General features: G+C 53.7%; 1 protein-coding gene across 1 annotated transcript in view; it reads left to right on the top strand.

Annotated features, from left to right (window-relative positions):
* HS3ST4 (heparan sulfate-glucosamine 3-sulfotransferase 4) overlaps positions 1–10,711 on the top strand; it is a gene marked incomplete at its 5' end in the record, with an annotated part of 69,080 nt that extends 58,369 nt beyond the window's left edge. The window contains 1 exon segment of the mRNA XM_052773385.1: positions 6,386–10,711. Coding sequence (XP_052629345.1) covers positions 6,386–7,022 — 637 coding nt within the window.
* Between the last annotated feature and the right edge of the window lie 6,016 nt (positions 10,712–16,727).

Here is a 16,727-nt window from a genome sequence, read left to right as displayed (position 1 = left end):
AGTAGCAGCAAGTGGTGATAACTAAGCCCGGGAGCTCCCCCCAGCCCCTCTACTCCCCAAGCTCCTTGCTGCAGAGCAGATGTGCTGGGGGAGGCAGTGCTCCGGGTGGGCCAGGGCAGGTCTGCCTCTGCGATGCAGAGGGTCAGAGCAGACAACAGCAATGGTCCCCTCCAGCCCTATTGCCTGAGAGTCCATTGCTTGAAGTCCAGCAGAGCTTTTAGCATCTCATAGTCACCACATTTTGACATTTGACAGCCTGTTGCATGCTGCCAGGGTGTCTGACTCTGAGGACCTGTCGTGGTTTAACCCCAGCCAGCAACTAAGCACCACGCAGCCGCTCACTCACTTCCCCCTCCAAGTGGGATGGGGGAGAGAATTGGAAAAAAAAGTAAAACTCGTGGGTTGAGATAAAGAGAGTTTAATAGGACAGAAAGGAAGAAAATAATGATAATAATAAAATGACAATAATAATAATAAAATAATTGGAATATACAAAACAAGTGATGCACAATGCAATTGCTTACCGCTTGCCCAGTTAGCTCCTGAGCAGCAATCTGCCCCCCCCCCAGCCAACTCCCCCCAGTTTATATACTGGGCGTGATGTCACATGGTATGGAATACCCCTTTGGCCAGTTTGGGTCAGCTGCCCTGGCGGTGTCCCCTCCCAACTTCTTGTGCCCCTCCAGCCTTCTTGCTGGCTGGGCATGAGAAGCTGAAAAATCTTTGACTTAGTGTAAACACTACTTAGCAACAACTGAAAGCATCAATGTGTTATCAACATTCTTCTCATACTGTATCCAAAACACAACACTATACCAGCTACTAGAAAGAAAATGAACTCTATCCCAGCCAGAACCAGAACAGGAGCATACACCAGCCAAGTCTGCCTTTGCTGGTCCCTCCTTCTGCTCAGACAATGGCATAGGAAACCCAGCTTATCCTGTCTGAGACAGCACAAACAAGTGTGCGGTGCTGATGCACAGGTGTCGGGGTAATTGAACACCACGGGGTGATGGTGTTTGGTGCTTGCCTGACAGTCCAACACCATTTGCAAGGTAGAAGGACTTTTACACGCTGCTCCTTCTCCTGTTATCCAGTCCACTGCTGTCTCAGCTGATGCCCTCTTCACTCAAAAATCAGAGCTGCCTCTTCCCGTTTCCCGTAGTGCCACACGCCACAGTTTCACTGCAATCCTGTTGGTCTGGTTTGATGCTCTTGTCTCAAAGCACTGATCCAAGCTCCCAGCAGCAGCCGCAGGAGCAGTAATGACAGCCGCAGGAGCAGTAATGACAGCCCCAGGTCGGCCCTCCCCAGAGCTTCGCCCCAGTTATCAGCTCAGGATCAAACATGCCCCTGGCCTGGAAGGGATGCTTTGGGAGACCCTGCAGGGAATGGAGACCTTAGGTATTCCTGTGGAGATCTGGCAAAGGGAGCATCAGAGCTGGTCCAGCCCCTTCAAGCTTTACCATGGTGTAAAATGAAGGTTGGGATAAAGGGAGGGGGTGGAGAGCTCCGTACTCCCACCCTTGCGGAGCAGGACAGCAGTGAATATAGAGCCGGCACGAAGGATAAACACTGGCCAAGCACTGAGGAACAAGTCTATGGACCCTGTTGCTGCTTGATGTCATTGAGCAGCGAACTTAGCAAGACACAGGAGGGACTGGACACCTCTGTGCATGTTAACGTTATCTAGAGTTGCCACTAACTACAGAGATTGGAAAGCGATATTAAAACTTTCTGCTTCAGGACTTCATTAAATCTTCAGTGATTGATAGCAATCAGGAGGAAAGGAGCATGGGCAGAGTAATCCCATAGCTGGTTGAGAGATTCTCCGTCCTTCCTTGGGGGCTCCCATTTACTGCCTGGTGTCAAAGACAGGCAACCTGGCAGGAAAACTCCCAGCCACCACCCAGGCTGTGGTACCTCTGTCCCTGGGGGCTGGCAGCTCTGGTACTCTGGAGGTGCTCTGGGTGTTAGCACAGGACAGCAAGCAGCAGGGTAAAATGTGGTCTGCAGCTAGGTTGTGATAGAATCTGTTAAAAAGGAAATGCACACAAATTACTAGCTATAACTGATGATAAAATAACTATTTTGTGGAGCAAGGAACAGAAGAGTAACACATTGATTTTGGTAATTAATGGTTCAATAGAAACCTGTTCTAGGAACGCCCTGGGCAAAGTCACTGGATTGGAAGCGCCTTTATTCCCTGGTCTGTTCTTTGCCTCACTCCTCCACGTGTTCTCCGAGGCTGATTGCACAGCCCCGAGGACAGCCACAGGCACTGGCTCCTGCAGCTCGGCTGCCACTCCTCCTCGCAGGCTCCTACTCTTTCTCTGGAAGGTCTTTGGGGCAGAGATTTTGGCTCAGCCTGCGTGCAGTGCTCATCCCAACAGGGCTGGAAACTGCCTCCAGCCACTGCCAAAGCGGTTTCCAGTGCCAGATGCTGCCCTAAGCGCTGGAGCGTGGACCCTGGTGAGATCGATGTAGCACCACACCTGAGTCACGCTCGCTGGAGGAGCAGGTTGCAACATGCAGACAACTGCAATGGCTAAACCTCAGACAGCACAGCCAGGAGTGGCGTTGCCTCCTGGCATCTGGGTGGATGATGGATGGTGCAGCAGCAGGAGGGAGACGGCAGCGCTGCGAGAACTCTGCCAGGTTAGGGCTAGATCAGATGTGGGGGGAGAACTGCAGCCAGCAATATCACTGTGCTGCTCGTGCCTCTCCAGGCAAGTGAGTGAGTGCAGCAGAGGGTGGTGACAGTGGGGAGTGATTGAGCCCCTGCGGCTGAGTGTGTTCGGAGCAAAACGCCTGATCCAAACAGAGAGCCTGGTAGCAGGGAAATGGAGTCATTGTTCAGAGGTCCTTGCTGGCCTGCTCTGCAGTGCTGTTTCTCTAAACAGCTTTTACAAGATAGTTTAGCTTGCTGCGTTGGCTGCTGGCATGGGCTCAGGGCTGGGTCCCACCAGTGAGCTGCACCTGCGATGCTGGGCCCGGGGTGTCTGGTGCTGCTGTGGGGAACAGATGCCCTGTGATCGTGGCCCTCGTCCTTGCTGGAGGTGGATTGCTCCCCCTCCTCCACTGCCGGCAATTAGTACCCAGGCTGCGAGAGCGGCCGCACAGAGCAGTGCTGCCTGGAGCCGCCCCCAGCAGCCCCCAGCCCTCCTCCCGTTCAGACCCCAGCTCTCCTCCTTCCTTTCCCCACTCTGTCACATCAAGACCGAGACCTAGTTTCCATGCAGAAATTTTAGCCTTTTGGCTCCAAGTTTGTTAAGCAATATTTAAAAAATAAAAAAATCAAACGGGAAATTTTACACAGCCACGCTTGGATTTTGTGGGCAACGCAGAAAGGACTGGTGCACTGCAAGCTTGCTGTGCATGTGAAGGCAGTGCCTGCCAAGGCCAGTGAGTGGGACTCTGCAGCGGGGAGATTTCTGCAGTGGGTCATATCCTGAAATTGAGGGTTATCTTTGGCCAATGGCTCTCAAGACATGCTGCTGAGTGAATGCAATTTCCATGGGAATACAAACACCAGTCAGAATCGTGCAGACACTGAGAAGTCAGGTCAGCCCCAGTGCAGCCCCGGGAGCTTGGCAGGATGCCCTTGCAGGGTCAGTCCCCAGCCACTGCTCCCTGCGGCCAGTGGTGCCAGTGCCCAGCTGGCTGCTGCCCCGGCCATGGCGGCAAGCTGGAGCGTGGGTACTGCATGGCGCTGGGGAGGGGAAACCCTGGTCTGGCCATCAGTGATGCTCTCCTGTCTGTCAGACACTTTTGGAGAGCAGCAGGGAGCACTTCTGCTCCAGCCCTCCTTGGGGCAAGTGCTGCCTGCCCACGTGCTCAACCTCCTGGTCTCGTTTTCTGTGCACGTCCCTTGCACCACTCCCTTACACAACCGAAGGGCACCCTATTTGTACAGCAGTGGGCACCTGAGGACTCAATCCCTGATCACGCTGTGGGCCTTGCTGTGATGTGGATAGCCATAAAAGATGCTTCCTTCCCTCAGGGCTGTTAAATCCGGGTGCTGGATCCCCCCCAGGAAAGCCAGTCTGTAATTCTGCAGCATCTGCAGTCCCCAAGTGCTTGCATCCTTCTTAATTTGTTCAGGCTTTTCTTAAAGGAAAAATACCTCAACATGCATCGTTGCACCTGATCCGTGCTCCTTGTGTATCACTGCTACTCAAATGGCTGATGCAAGGCAAGGACAAAGCACCAAAGTGCTCCGGGCAGAAGGCAGGACTGCAGACGCCCCGCCGCGCTGGGAAGGCAGCTCTGGCAGGGCACGACACTGGAGGGACGAGCTCCCTGGCAGGGCCTGGCCACTGGCATGCTGGCCCTGAAACAGGTGAGCCGGAGTCCTGCAGCCCTGCTCCCCACAAACCCCCATCGCCAGGACTCAGCTAGAGATTTTTCAACAGGAAAGATGCTGACTGCAGGAGAGGGGGAGCCACGGGACCCGCTGGCCTCTTCACCCAAAAATGCTGAAGGCGCAAGCAGCCCTGTGGCAGCACCAAACCCACCTTTACTCTTGCCTTGACAGGAGACCCAGCACCTCCTCCAGCAGCACCTTGGCAAAACAAGCCCAGCTGGATGGATTACACCAGCAGTAAATACACAAATTACGGAGAGGTTTAAAGCAAGCTGATGCATTTAGCAGTCACAAAGACGAGGCAACACTGACAGGCAAATCTAGCTGGGCCTTGCCTGACAGCCACTTCTGCTTGCAGACTTCAGCTGCGTAATTCCTGAAATGGCTGTTTCCTGCAGCTCGGCGGTTTGACGTCAGCATCGCTGCGGTCGACAGTGCCCGAGGTGCTCTTACAGAACCATTTCCAGCCTATTCACATTGTTTTCTCACCATATGTTGGTACTAAAAATAGTTGCAATATGAAGGGATAATCCTGTAAGACCCCAAGCATCGCCATCCTCCATGTCTGCTGCAGGAGACCTGGCCACTGCCGCAAGTGCTTCCCGCGATTAGTGACACCGCTCCTCCTCATGCCTCCCAGGCAGCAGCACCATCAGGCACCGCATCTTCACGGCAAATTGGTCAACAACAGGTTAAACTATGCTTCGTGTGAGTGTGCCTAGGTACAAGTATTTGAGAAGCTTAAGATAAAAATATTGTTAAAAGACACTTAAGAAGCAGCCAATACTGTGCCTGTAAAACCTTTGAACAGGTACACTGTGGGTACAGAAAGCCTTGCATGGGCGCGCTCCACCGGACGCGGCTGTACAGGCAGCCGCCGCAGCTCCGCGGCCTCCTGCGTTGTCTCACCTCACCCGGTGCTGGGAAGGGTGGCGGGGGCTGGCAGCGCTTCCTCCACGCTGCCCGGGTCAGCGCCTGCACGGGGTCACTGCTGGCAGGCGAGGCGGGTGTTCCGCAGCTTTTGGGATCTAGCCGGTTTCCCACTCGGGCATCTCTATTGCAGGTGACATAGCGGGTGCCGGAGTGGAGCCCTGGGGGCACGGCGGCAGGGCTGGGGCTGGCCACGGCCACGGTGCGTGCAGGAGCAGGAGGTGGGTAGCTGCCTGGCTCATGGCACTGCCCTCCAGCCTCTCCAGCACTCGGCAGCTGAGGAGGTGTGAAAGAGGCTGTAATGCTCTTGCAGGGACATCATTTAATACCTTCCAGCTTGCTATGATAATCTTTAACTGGGGGCAGCTGGGACAAGCATTTACCTCTTCATTTTCTTAGATATAAATGCTATCTTGCTGCAGTTTCATTTTACAATATGGTAATATGCTATCCAGGAAAGTCTTGCTACATGCTAATTTATCCAGTAGGCAAATTCCTTTTGGCTAATAAAAGTGCTTGCACAGGAAGCTCAAAACCCAGCAGCAATTAATTATTGACAGAGCATGTGAATTAGAGATAAAAGAAAAGTCATTCTTTCTCACACACAAGATAGTAAATAAATTTAATTATTGTACTAGAAGCAAGGGATCTTATTCTGTATTAAGTTTTATTAGCTGAGACATTTAAAAGCATGTCATCATAACAAAAAGGTCTTGTGTAATCCTAACTGCACCACTCTGGTACAAGGCTCTGAAGTGAATAGGCTTAATTGAGCAAATGGAAGCAGATGGCTTGCTGAACAGACAGGTATTGTACAGGTTTATTGTCAATTAACTTTTGTCTACATATGCCTATGGCGAATTGACTGTATAATGTGTTACCAAGGCTGATTTAACACTTCAGGTGCCCACCATGTCCAGGGTCCGAGAAGAAACAAAGCCAGAAGTGCTTTGGTCCCTGGGGCCCACAGGTGTGGCAGCATCCCTCCTTCTGAACATCCCGACAGCACCTGCATGGGGCAGGAGGGACACTGAGGTGTCTGGCCGTGCCTGGCACCTTGCTAACCACCCGTCCTCTGCTTCTGCGCAGGAACGTGATGCCCAAGACGCTGGACGGCCAGATCACCATGGAGAAGACCCCCAGCTACTTCGTGACCAACGAGGCCCCCAGGCGCATTCACTCCATGGCCAAGGACACGAAGCTGATTGTGGTGGTGAGAAACCCGGTCACACGGGCCATCTCGGACTACACACAGACGCTCTCCAAGAAGCCAGAGATCCCCACCTTCGAGGTGCTGGCCTTCAAGAACCGGACCCTGGGGCTGATCGATGCCTCCTGGAGCGCAATCCGCATCGGGATCTATGCCCTGCACTTGGAGAACTGGCTCCAGTACTTCCCCCTCTCCCAAATCCTTTTTGTCAGTGGCGAGAGGCTCATCACTGACCCAGCTGGGGAAATGGCTAAGGTCCAGGACTTCTTAGGCCTCAAGAGGATTGTGACAGAGAAACATTTTTATTTTAATAAAACCAAGGGGTTCCCCTGTCTAAAGAAGCCAGAGGACAGCAGTGCTCCCCGCTGCTTGGGCAAGTCCAAGGGTCGAACTCACCCCAAAATAGACCCAGACGTCATCCACAGACTGCGGAAGTTTTACAAACCCTTCAATGTCATGTTTTACCAAATGACGGGCCAAGATTTCCAGTGGGAGCAGGAAGAAAGTGATAAGTAGAACCATGAAATCAGGAAAAAAGTTCTTTTCTTTTGAGATGCAAATCATCATTAGAGACCCAAAAGTCACTCGGGGCTAGAGGCTCAGCCTTGCGAGCGCAAGACTCTTGCGCTGTCAGGGTTGCAGCCAAAGCTGCCCCACGTTTCCAGCTCTGAAACCTTAGTGGCACGTCACCTTGGGTTGCATTTGGGCTCTCCCCCCTGTGATGCTGAGGGGGATCAGGGGGTGGGTGGGAGGAGGAGGAGGCAGAGGGAGCAGGGTTCCTCAGGGTGATGGGATGCTTCGTGTTGACATTTCACTGCTGATGTCCCCCTCGCAGCCAGGCAGGCAGGACCAGCACCACCTGCCATGGCTAGCTGAGCGGGAGGGTGGCTCACAAAACCCAGCAACACCGGGAAAAACCCATAGATTTGATTTCTCCTGCCCTGGCTGTTAGTTTTGCCCAGACAGCAGCATCAGATCTGGTAAATTCAGGACACGTGCATTCACATGCACACTGGTATTTGTGTGTGGAAGGAATAAAGCCAGTTATGCTGCAAAGGAACTATGTACAGAAACTTCATTTGCACCAGACATTTCAATTACTTGTTGCACTAAAACTAGTATTTACCAAGTGCCACAAAACACCTGGGCCCAATTCTCCTCCGACTGATGGGTGTATCGCCACTGTTGGAAGAGAGTCGTTCCTGCTTTGCTGGGCTGCTCAGTGAAATCAGAACCGGGGCCTCCCCCGGACTCCCCCACTCCTCCTGGAAGCCGCACCGAAGGCCATTCCCAGGCATCCGCTCGGAGTGAGCGGGGGTCTCACCGCCCGGCCAGGCTGCTGAGGTGCGTTGCAGAGCCACGTGTGCCCATGCAGCACCCCCCAGCAAGGTTGTGCTGTGCCCTGCTCCGCGGTTTGGAGCCAGGCGTTCCTGGTGGGAACCGAGGGGCTGACTGTAGGGCAGAGGCATGGGGGACAGCCCCAGCGTAGGGTCTGGGCAGGGCTGACTGTCGGAGCCCCTGGCACTGCCCTTCATTTGCACCTTGAAAACGAGAGCTCTGCTGCTTGCTGTTGACAGCCAGGTTTGCAAAATGGGGAAGCAGCCTTCATCTTTACTTCAGAATTACAAAAGAGCAATTAATTCCCAGGGCGAGTGCTGCTCTGCGCAAAAAATGTGTGCTTTCTAGTGGAAATGACCACGTCAACCAAATTTGCAAATCCTGGTAGAAACTGTAGAATAAACCCATATCCCAACTGGATCCTCCAGCAACGTGATGAGAGCTGCATGCTGGAACCAGTGGAGAGCAGGCCAGCAGCACTTTGACACAGCTGCGCTGTTTCCATCTCCATTACTGAGAGAAAAACAGAAAGAGAGGGAACAAAAGGAAGAATGCAGATCTCCTGTGGCTGAAATGTTCCCTTCGCATGGGCGATTTCTAAGGGCACTCAAATATTGCTGGCCGCTTTCTTTGTTTTAACGAGTGGTAAGAATGCCTCCCTGGTGGAGCGTAGCTGTGTGTGAGTCCCCCGTCCCCTTTCAGGTGGGTCCCTGGCTGTTGGAAAGCAGCAGAGATGCAGTGCGAGATCGCTGTGGGAGGACCAAGACTCAGTTTTGATTAAGGTGGCAAGAAATCCCTGCTGATCCAGCTAACCAAATGAAATCACTGTTACGTTGGGTAACAAGCTGAACCTGCTTTGAGTTTCATGGCCTGTTGTGTGGTTCATTGTGCCATGAAGTGGTGCTGGTGCCTTGGAGTGGATGAAAAAGAGCTGAAGCCATTTGGAAAATTTACGCCATGGGCCATGCTGGAGGGGCACCACAAGCTCCCTGCTAACATCATGTCAGTTCCTATTAGCCTGATTAGATTTAAAAACAGCTCCTGACATAACATAGCTTTTCACAGTCCCACAAATCCTGAAATTATTACATGAAAATTGGAAGTATGTAAGAGGAATAATTTTGCAGTGTTTCACACATTATTAAAATGTCAGATCAGCTCCTAAGTGAAAACTGTTGTTACACAATTTGGTGTAAGCTCGATGGATTCAGTTGGAGGATGAGGGGCTTATTGAGGCCCAGTGTCCAGGCTCCTCACCGGAGGGATATCCAGAAATTTTTGCCTGTTCCCAGCATGCTGCAGCCCCGACGCTGCAGCGGGCTGGCCCTGACGGTGCTGAGCGGAGCCTGCCAGTGGAGACGGCGGGACCAGCAGCCCTGGCTGCCTGCTGGAGGGGCTTGGCTCCGGCAGGACGCCATCCCAGGTCATGGCTTGGCCGGGACCTGGCAGGTTGGCGGCTGCACGCAACCCCAGCTGTTACGGCCATCAGCGTGGCACTGTGCATTGCCTTTGTGGCGAAAGCTTGGACTCCCTCAGCCCCCATCCGCGGCTTAACCAGGAGCAGGTCTTCTCCGAGCAAGGTCTCCTTGAGCTTGAAAGAGCCCCTGAGAACCCCCGTCCCCAGCCAGCAGGTCTCCGGGCACACCCCAGCCTTGGTCTGGTCCGGCCCGGGCACTGCCCTGTGTCTGTCTCCCTGGGCGGCTCCGGCTGGCTTCTCCCGGGAAGAGCCTCTGGTCCCCGACTGCCATCAAGCCACCGTCGCTCTTCTCATCGTGCCCCTCGCTGGAGGGACAGGAGGTCTGAAAACGCATGTTTGTCTGAGAATTACGACCTAATGAAGCACCCCCTTAGGGAGGTCATGGCGTGCGGCGGGGCCGGGCAGGAGCGTCCGTCCTGCGCTGGGACGAAGCACAGTTGCGCCTGGGGCTCAGTCCTGGAGCTGGAACAAGGCCCTGGAGCAGGGATGCGGAGGAGGGTCCTGCAGGAGGGCTCCCAGCGCAGGGCTCCAGAGCAGGACGCAGCCGGCCCCGGCCCCCGGGCCCCCCAGGAGGGGCCACCCGATGGTTTACAGAAGCGGGGCGGGTGGTGGGAGGTGCTGCGCCTGCCCCGCACTCTCGCTCCCGTTTGTTCTGCCATACATTCAGAGGTTTATTTTTTATATTGGCTGCAATCTCCAGCTCGGGAGGAGCCACCGAGCGCCTGGCGGCAGAGGAGGCCCCACTCTTCCACCCCTGAGCGGCTGCCCCATGGACGCCGACCGCCCCAGCACGATGGGACGGGACCCCCTCGCCTCCCCAGGTGCCACCGCGGCACCAGCGGCCCCTTCGCAGTGCTGGAAGGGAGCGGGGTGCGCCAGCCACCCACCCTGGGGGCGGGTGGGGGACACGGGCGGCACGGGGGGGGCCTCTGGGGTCATTTATTCTCTTTTCTGTTTTTCTGAAATGCACCCCGTGTCTGCCGTGCTAATGCAGGGGCTTGACAGGGGAATTATTTTCTATCTGGCCAGAGAGTGGCCTGCCAAATGAGAGTGAGTCAGGTTAATAACACTTTTTTTTTAAACTATTCAAATGTCAGCATTAGAATACACAGGAAATTGAATTTTGTATTTGATTTCAATTAACAAAGCATAAATTATATTTAATTTTATACACAGACTGGGTGATTCATTGTTCTGGAAAAGCTGGTACTTTATGGTTCAGAGACTGGAAATGGAGAGTTAATCTTTTCTGAAACCAAACTGCTGTGCTGTCGCCTCCTCCCAAACGCGTCTCTGTCTGTCGGTGTCACTCTGTACCTGAACAGTATGAAAATCCTGAACTGAACACTTGAACCCACAGCACTAACAATAAAACATTGTAGCAGCTGCATTTCTCTGCTCCATTTCTCCCAGCCCCACCAGCAGCACCAACACCCAGCAAATGGCAGACCCGTGGCGGCCGCTGGCCATGACCCGCCACCAGCCAGCCCAGCCCTGAGCAGCTGCTCTGTCCTGCTCCGCAGGACGCGGCCCCACGGGTGCCAAAAGGGCCAGGGAAGGCGCATGCCACAGCCGGGACCAGGACCAGGACCGCCTGGGCCAGCACCTGGCCTGCAGGGTCCCAGGCATGGGGGAGTTTCCAACCCGTTGGGCAGCATCCCCAGAGATGTCCTGCATGAGATCAGGTCAGGGACCCATGGAGAGCACAATCCCCGCTTTCCTCTGCAGGCAGGGACCAGCCACTGGCCCCCAGACCCAGGACTGCCTCAGCTGGGGACAGCAGGCTTGTTCCTGCAGTGGGGGGGGCAGCAGGATGTGCCCCTCTGGTGGGGGACAGCAGGATTGTCCCCGCAGTGGGGGGGCAGCTTTCCTCGTTGGCCTCACAGCTCAGGGTGCACCTCCCAAGGTCACAAAGAACAAATCCCTGAGCAATGCCTGGGAAGTTTCACTTGCTGCTGATTAAGGATAAATCAGTGGGTAATAAAAGGAGAGAGAGGGCTGGCTGCCAGGCAAAGAAATTAGGGGGAAAAATTTTTTATCTTATTTTGTGTGCATAATTTCCTGCTAGTTTGAAAAAAACCTATTTCACAGCACGGCCCTATTGTGTCATCTGATAAAAACCACTGAAAAACTTTTATCAACAAAATTAGGAAGTAGTGAACTATAAAATTGCTAATTATTTTCTAGTAAATTTACTTTTAAATAACTTTAGACACCAATTACAGGCACCATTAAGCACCATTAACACTGGGTATATTTACCAAACAAGGATGGAATACTTATTATTCAAATCAAGATCATTTTGGTGTAGATTTTGCTGTTTGGAAAGCACTCACCTCTTACCAGATGTTTAAAAAGTCATCAGAAGATCAATTACACCTCAAATGTAGTCAGGTTCCTAATATTTGAATTGTGGCATGATATAATTCAGCCCTTGAAAAAAACACCTGTGTGAGCAGGGACCATAACCCCGAGGAGCTGCCCCAGCAGTGCCTGCACAGGGCCACGGCCAACATGCTCCTCTCTTGCTAGCCCTGAGGAAGCGAGTCCCACATTGCAAGAGACAGGTCCACCTGTCTCTTGCAATGTCTCCTTCCCCTGCTCCATGCAGGGCTCCACCACCCTTTGCACACTCCTTCATGCTGGGCCAGCGAGCATCGCTCCTCCTGGCAATCCGCTGCCGTTTTGTCTCTCCACCACCATAGCCGGGCACCTTTCGCTGCCTCCATGGATTTGCTCCCCAGAAGACCGGCGCAGCTCTGCAAAGCGCTTGCCTGCTCCCTCCACCTTTGGGAGCGCATGCTGCAAACACAGTGCTGCAGGCTGCCCTGGTGCCGGCATCACGACACCCCTCGTGCCGGCGCCGGACGCGCTCCGCACTGGGCTGAGCGGCGGTGCACGCCTTTTAATTGGACATTGCCAGGCAGCTGTCAGAAAGCTGGCTGCAAAGCTGTTACCTGCTCCCACTTTCCTGCTGTTATCTTTGACATCCTCATTATTTATTAACTGCCCTGTACCCAACAGGCTGCCACCGATGCAGAGATGCTCTTATTATGCAGGTTCGATATTCTGCCTGCCTTCCAAGGTCACATCCTCCAGGATGTCTTGCAAACCAGATTGAAGAGGTACCAGCAAAGATGCAACATGTTCTGTGTATGCCAATGCCAGGTTTCAAACAGAGCCCTTTGAATAAGGATGACATACTAGATGGTGATATAAGACCCTGTTGCTTACTGCTTTTCCCTATCCAGTGTGCAGCCCTGAGCTTTCTGCATCTACATCAGCAAATATGGGAAACCGGAGCATCAGGCAAGAGCTCCAGCCATCAGCTTTCACATACTGGAACAAAGAGTTTTTCTCTGACACCCGAGCCTGGGAGGAGAGCAACATGGGGATTATTTAGCTGGCCAGGTTGCAAACCCGCAATGACCTATTATAGCTTTGTCAGCATGAATAAACTCCTTTTTCCAGCCCTCTGCTCTCTGCCACTGCCTCCTTGGCACAGTGCCGGGTGCCTGTGACCCCTGCACGGTGCAGTGAGGTGGCTTTTGCGCCCTGTGCCAACAGGCTGCGATGTGCCAGTGGTTCCAGGCAGAAGCATCAAAACAAACCGATACTCTTGCCTCCCCAGGTTTTGTGGTGCCTTTTGCTGAGGTTTTTTTGCTTTTGCTGACCTCAGAAACTATCCCTCCATGAATCATTCACTGAAAAAAAAAAATCTGATTAGAAGATTCTCGATGCCTGTTAAGAAGCTCTTCCAACTTCAGGTAAAAGACTTGAAATCAGAAGAAATAATTTGAGGGTCACTTCACTATTACTTTATACCACCAACAGAGATATTTTGGAAATTTTTAGGTGTAACGCAAGGTCTAATAGCCCAATAGATATGAGCACTTGTCCATATGCACTCCATGCAAGGGTAGAGGCTGCCAGTTCAGAAAGGAAGGATTTACCTACAGCTTAACAGGAATTTCTGCTCTAACCTAGTGATGCTCTAGGATGGCAGAGGAGAAAAACATTGGGGCTTTGCAGAATAATGCAGAGAGCTCCCTGTGCCACCAGCACCCAGCCCCACGGCTGCTCTGGGTGGGGTAGGACATGTCTCACCCATGTCAGAGAGGATCCGCCAGACACCCCAGCAAAGGAGCTCTGTGGGATGTGGCACCCTCAGAGGACGGTGGCCGAGGCTTTGCCTTGTGCCAGGCTGGGAGCCTCAACAGCGGGGGCTGCGGACAGCTAAGAGACCTCAGCCACTGGGAAGACGACACTTATTTGCTGCTAACTCACCAGCTGCAGGACAGGCTGTGCAGCCTGTGCTCAGCTCCTGTGTTGGCAGGTGAAGGCTGGTTTGTTGGCTCACGGTCAGGGTAGGCATCGCCTCAGCGCAGCCAAGGAGCCCCTCGGATGGAGGTGGGCATCCCCCATCCCCCAGCAGCTGTGCAGGGAAGGAAAAGGTCTGCAGCCGCTGGATCCCCTCCCCTCTCCCTGCCCTCAGAGGCAGGATTGAGGGCCCTTCTGCAGCCTTCTCCTGCACTTTGCCCCAGGGTGGGCTGCCTGTGAGGTGGGCTGCCCCGCTGCCCCCAGTGCTGTGCCTGGGCATGGGGCTGGGAGGGAGGGTACACTGTGTGCACAGTCTCCGAGGAAATCGGAATTGAGAAGAACCAGGATTTTTTTCAACAATACATTTTGTGACTAAAGTCATTATGTGCAGAGAGATGTACGGGTAGCTGAAGGACAGAATTAATATAGTAAGTAATCCTCTCCCTTTAGCAATATCTTTCTGCATGAAATAATGATTTAATGTCTAACTTTTTCTAGCATACACATTTCCTCATAACAAACACTTCTATGATATGCAGCTATTTACGTTCCAAGGCAAAAAGCATGGAGTGTAATGGACTCTACTCGGACTATCTGGCCGTGAAGAAATTTCACTGTATCATGGGAAACGAGGAAAAACATTTTATTTGGAGGCAATTTCTTTCTGTTTAAGCCATTCTTATCTTTCTCCCTTGTTCTGTGTTGGAACGGGTATCTGCATGACTCTGAGTTGCCTCTCCTGCATATGGGGTGTCCGTGCTCTCCAGGTCCCCGTGCCCAGCTGGAATCCCCTTTGCTGCTCCTGACCACTTCTCACAGCTGGTGAACGGCCCTGTCAGGCAGCTTTCCTGATGCCTCCAAAGCAGCGATAGGTGGCACATGGTATTAACTCCAGGAAATCATTCCAGAAGTTTCTGTGTTGAGATAATGCACCCATTTGGACTTTACAGCTGTCAAGAAGGGTAATTAATGCTGCAACCTTAAGTAGCGGCAGGCACTATAATCTGTGTTGGAGCACCCGACACAGCCCCAGGGTGGTCCCTGCCCCAGAGGCGTTGGCACCGTGGCAGCTGAGCACATCATAGCCCTGGGAAAGGGCAGCTGCTCTCCTGCCAGCCGACCCCGGCTGCACCAGCCCTGCTTTGTGCCAGCCACTCCACCCATCCTCCCGGTGCCTGGCTGCATTTGCCCAGAGCCAGCCGAGCCCTGCGGCATGGAGCCAGCCTGCAGCCGTCGCCGGCAAGCCGGCCCGAGGGGCAGGGTACTGCTTTCCGAGGCTGCAGTGCCCAACCCAGGCAGCCTTGGCTGCTCTGGAGACCCAGTGAGGAGCCTTTCAGCTCCCTTTTCCTTCCACGAGACTAATATCCAGAGCAGTGGAGGACAGAGATCTGTCCTGTACGGAGACTTGCTTCCAGGATGTTGCTCTCCATACTCTCTAAGGCAGATCCCACAAACATCAACACGACGCAGAAGAAATGAGCTTTTCCCTGGCAGTGACATACCGCTTAAAAGCACTGATCCAGATAACGCGAGAGATGTCTGTGTAATGAAGGCAAACGACACATCTGGCAATTTTCCACCCAAGTGACAGAGATAAACAGTTATAAATACACCCCATTAATAGTGTAAGCATCCTTCAAAGCTTGTCTTGAGAGTCTGTGGGGCCAGCATGCAGCGAGCGGGGGGCTGGTGCTTTGGTTGGGCACCTGAGTGGCAGCTACAACAGAGCTGCCAGGCTTGCAGCCCCTTGTTAGCAGAGGCAAAACGAAGCATGGCAGTGGCAGAGGGAGACACTTCCCAGAAGGAGACAAGGGGTTATGAAGCCGTAAGCACACCAGGCAGGACTGCCAGGGCAGCTTGCATTGCCCTGTCAGGTGCCGGCCAAGCCGTGCTCCCCCCGGCTGCCACGGTCACCACCAGCCCAGCCCCTGGCAGGTCGGCCGGTGCTCTGGTGTCCCTCCCTGGGGACTGTCATCCTTTCCCCTCCCCAGGGACCCTGCACAGCACTCAGCCTTGCCAAGCAGCTGAACTCAGCTGGGGTTCAGCCCTAGTTTAATGAGGGAAAGCTAATGGATGATTTTTGCCCTTATCTTAGAAAACTACCGGCAGAATAAGTTGCAGTTAATGAAAGGAGTGAGGAATACACAGGTCACTGAGGGTGACCGCACTTCCCTCTTGAAGGATTTCATCTGAGCCAAATAAGCAGCTGACAGCAAGTCCTCTAACAAATCCAGGTTTTTTCAGGGAATCTTTCCATTCACATGACAATTCCCTAGGCATTGGTCCCTCTGAGTAATATTTTTAAGGTTTTTCACTGTGTCTGTGACCTGTGGCTTTTAGTTTCACTGGCCAGAGCCCAGCTGTGTTTCCTCTCTTACCGGAATCTCCTGCTTGTGGAAGTGATGCTTGTGGCCTTGGCTCTGGCAGAGACAGGCTGCTCATAGCAGGAACCATACCTAGTGTGTGCAGACCCAACAACCAGGGGCTGTGCCGTGCATGGGCACTCTCACCCACTCCGATTCTGTTGTGCCCCAACCCCAGTGTGTGTTGGGGACACCAAGGGCACAGTCACCCCGGGCTCCCTGCAGCACCTTGCTCCTGCCAGGAGCAGGCCATGCTCAGCCCCCTCTGTCCGCAGCAGAAAGGGGGTCTGAGAGCAGAGGGGTCTGGGGCCCTCGGCAGGGCCAGGCACACGGGCCATGGATAACCCCCAGGCAGAGATCCCGCACGGCAGGGAGAGCCTGTGTGTGACCATGAGACAAAGCAGCCATTGCCTTCTGCACCCAGGACGCACTGGCATCATTTCTATCCTTGCTGAGGGAGGGAAGGGAGCGCGGTCCATGACGATGCAGCACATCCCGCTCATGCTGTGGGAGATAGCGAAAGGATTCCCACCTCCTCTGTGAGAGCTCACTACTGCAGCTGCAGGGCTCCTGTGTCCCACAGAGGTGGGTGCCCTGCTCTCGCCACGTCCCGGGGCAGCAGCACCCGTGTCCCCAGCGTCCCGCACGGCCGGGCAGGTCTGGCACTAGATGGCACCCCGGTACGGCCTTCCCTGAGGAGGAGCAGGGCACGCAGCCTCCAGC

Source organism: Harpia harpyja, chromosome 21 (assembly GCF_026419915.1).
Source record: "Harpia harpyja isolate bHarHar1 chromosome 21, bHarHar1 primary haplotype, whole genome shotgun sequence".
In the NCBI taxonomy this organism is placed as follows: Eukaryota; Metazoa; Chordata; class Aves; order Accipitriformes; family Accipitridae; genus Harpia; species Harpia harpyja.
The sequence above is the reverse complement of the archived record's forward strand: the minus strand, read 5'-3'. Positions and strand labels throughout refer to the sequence as shown.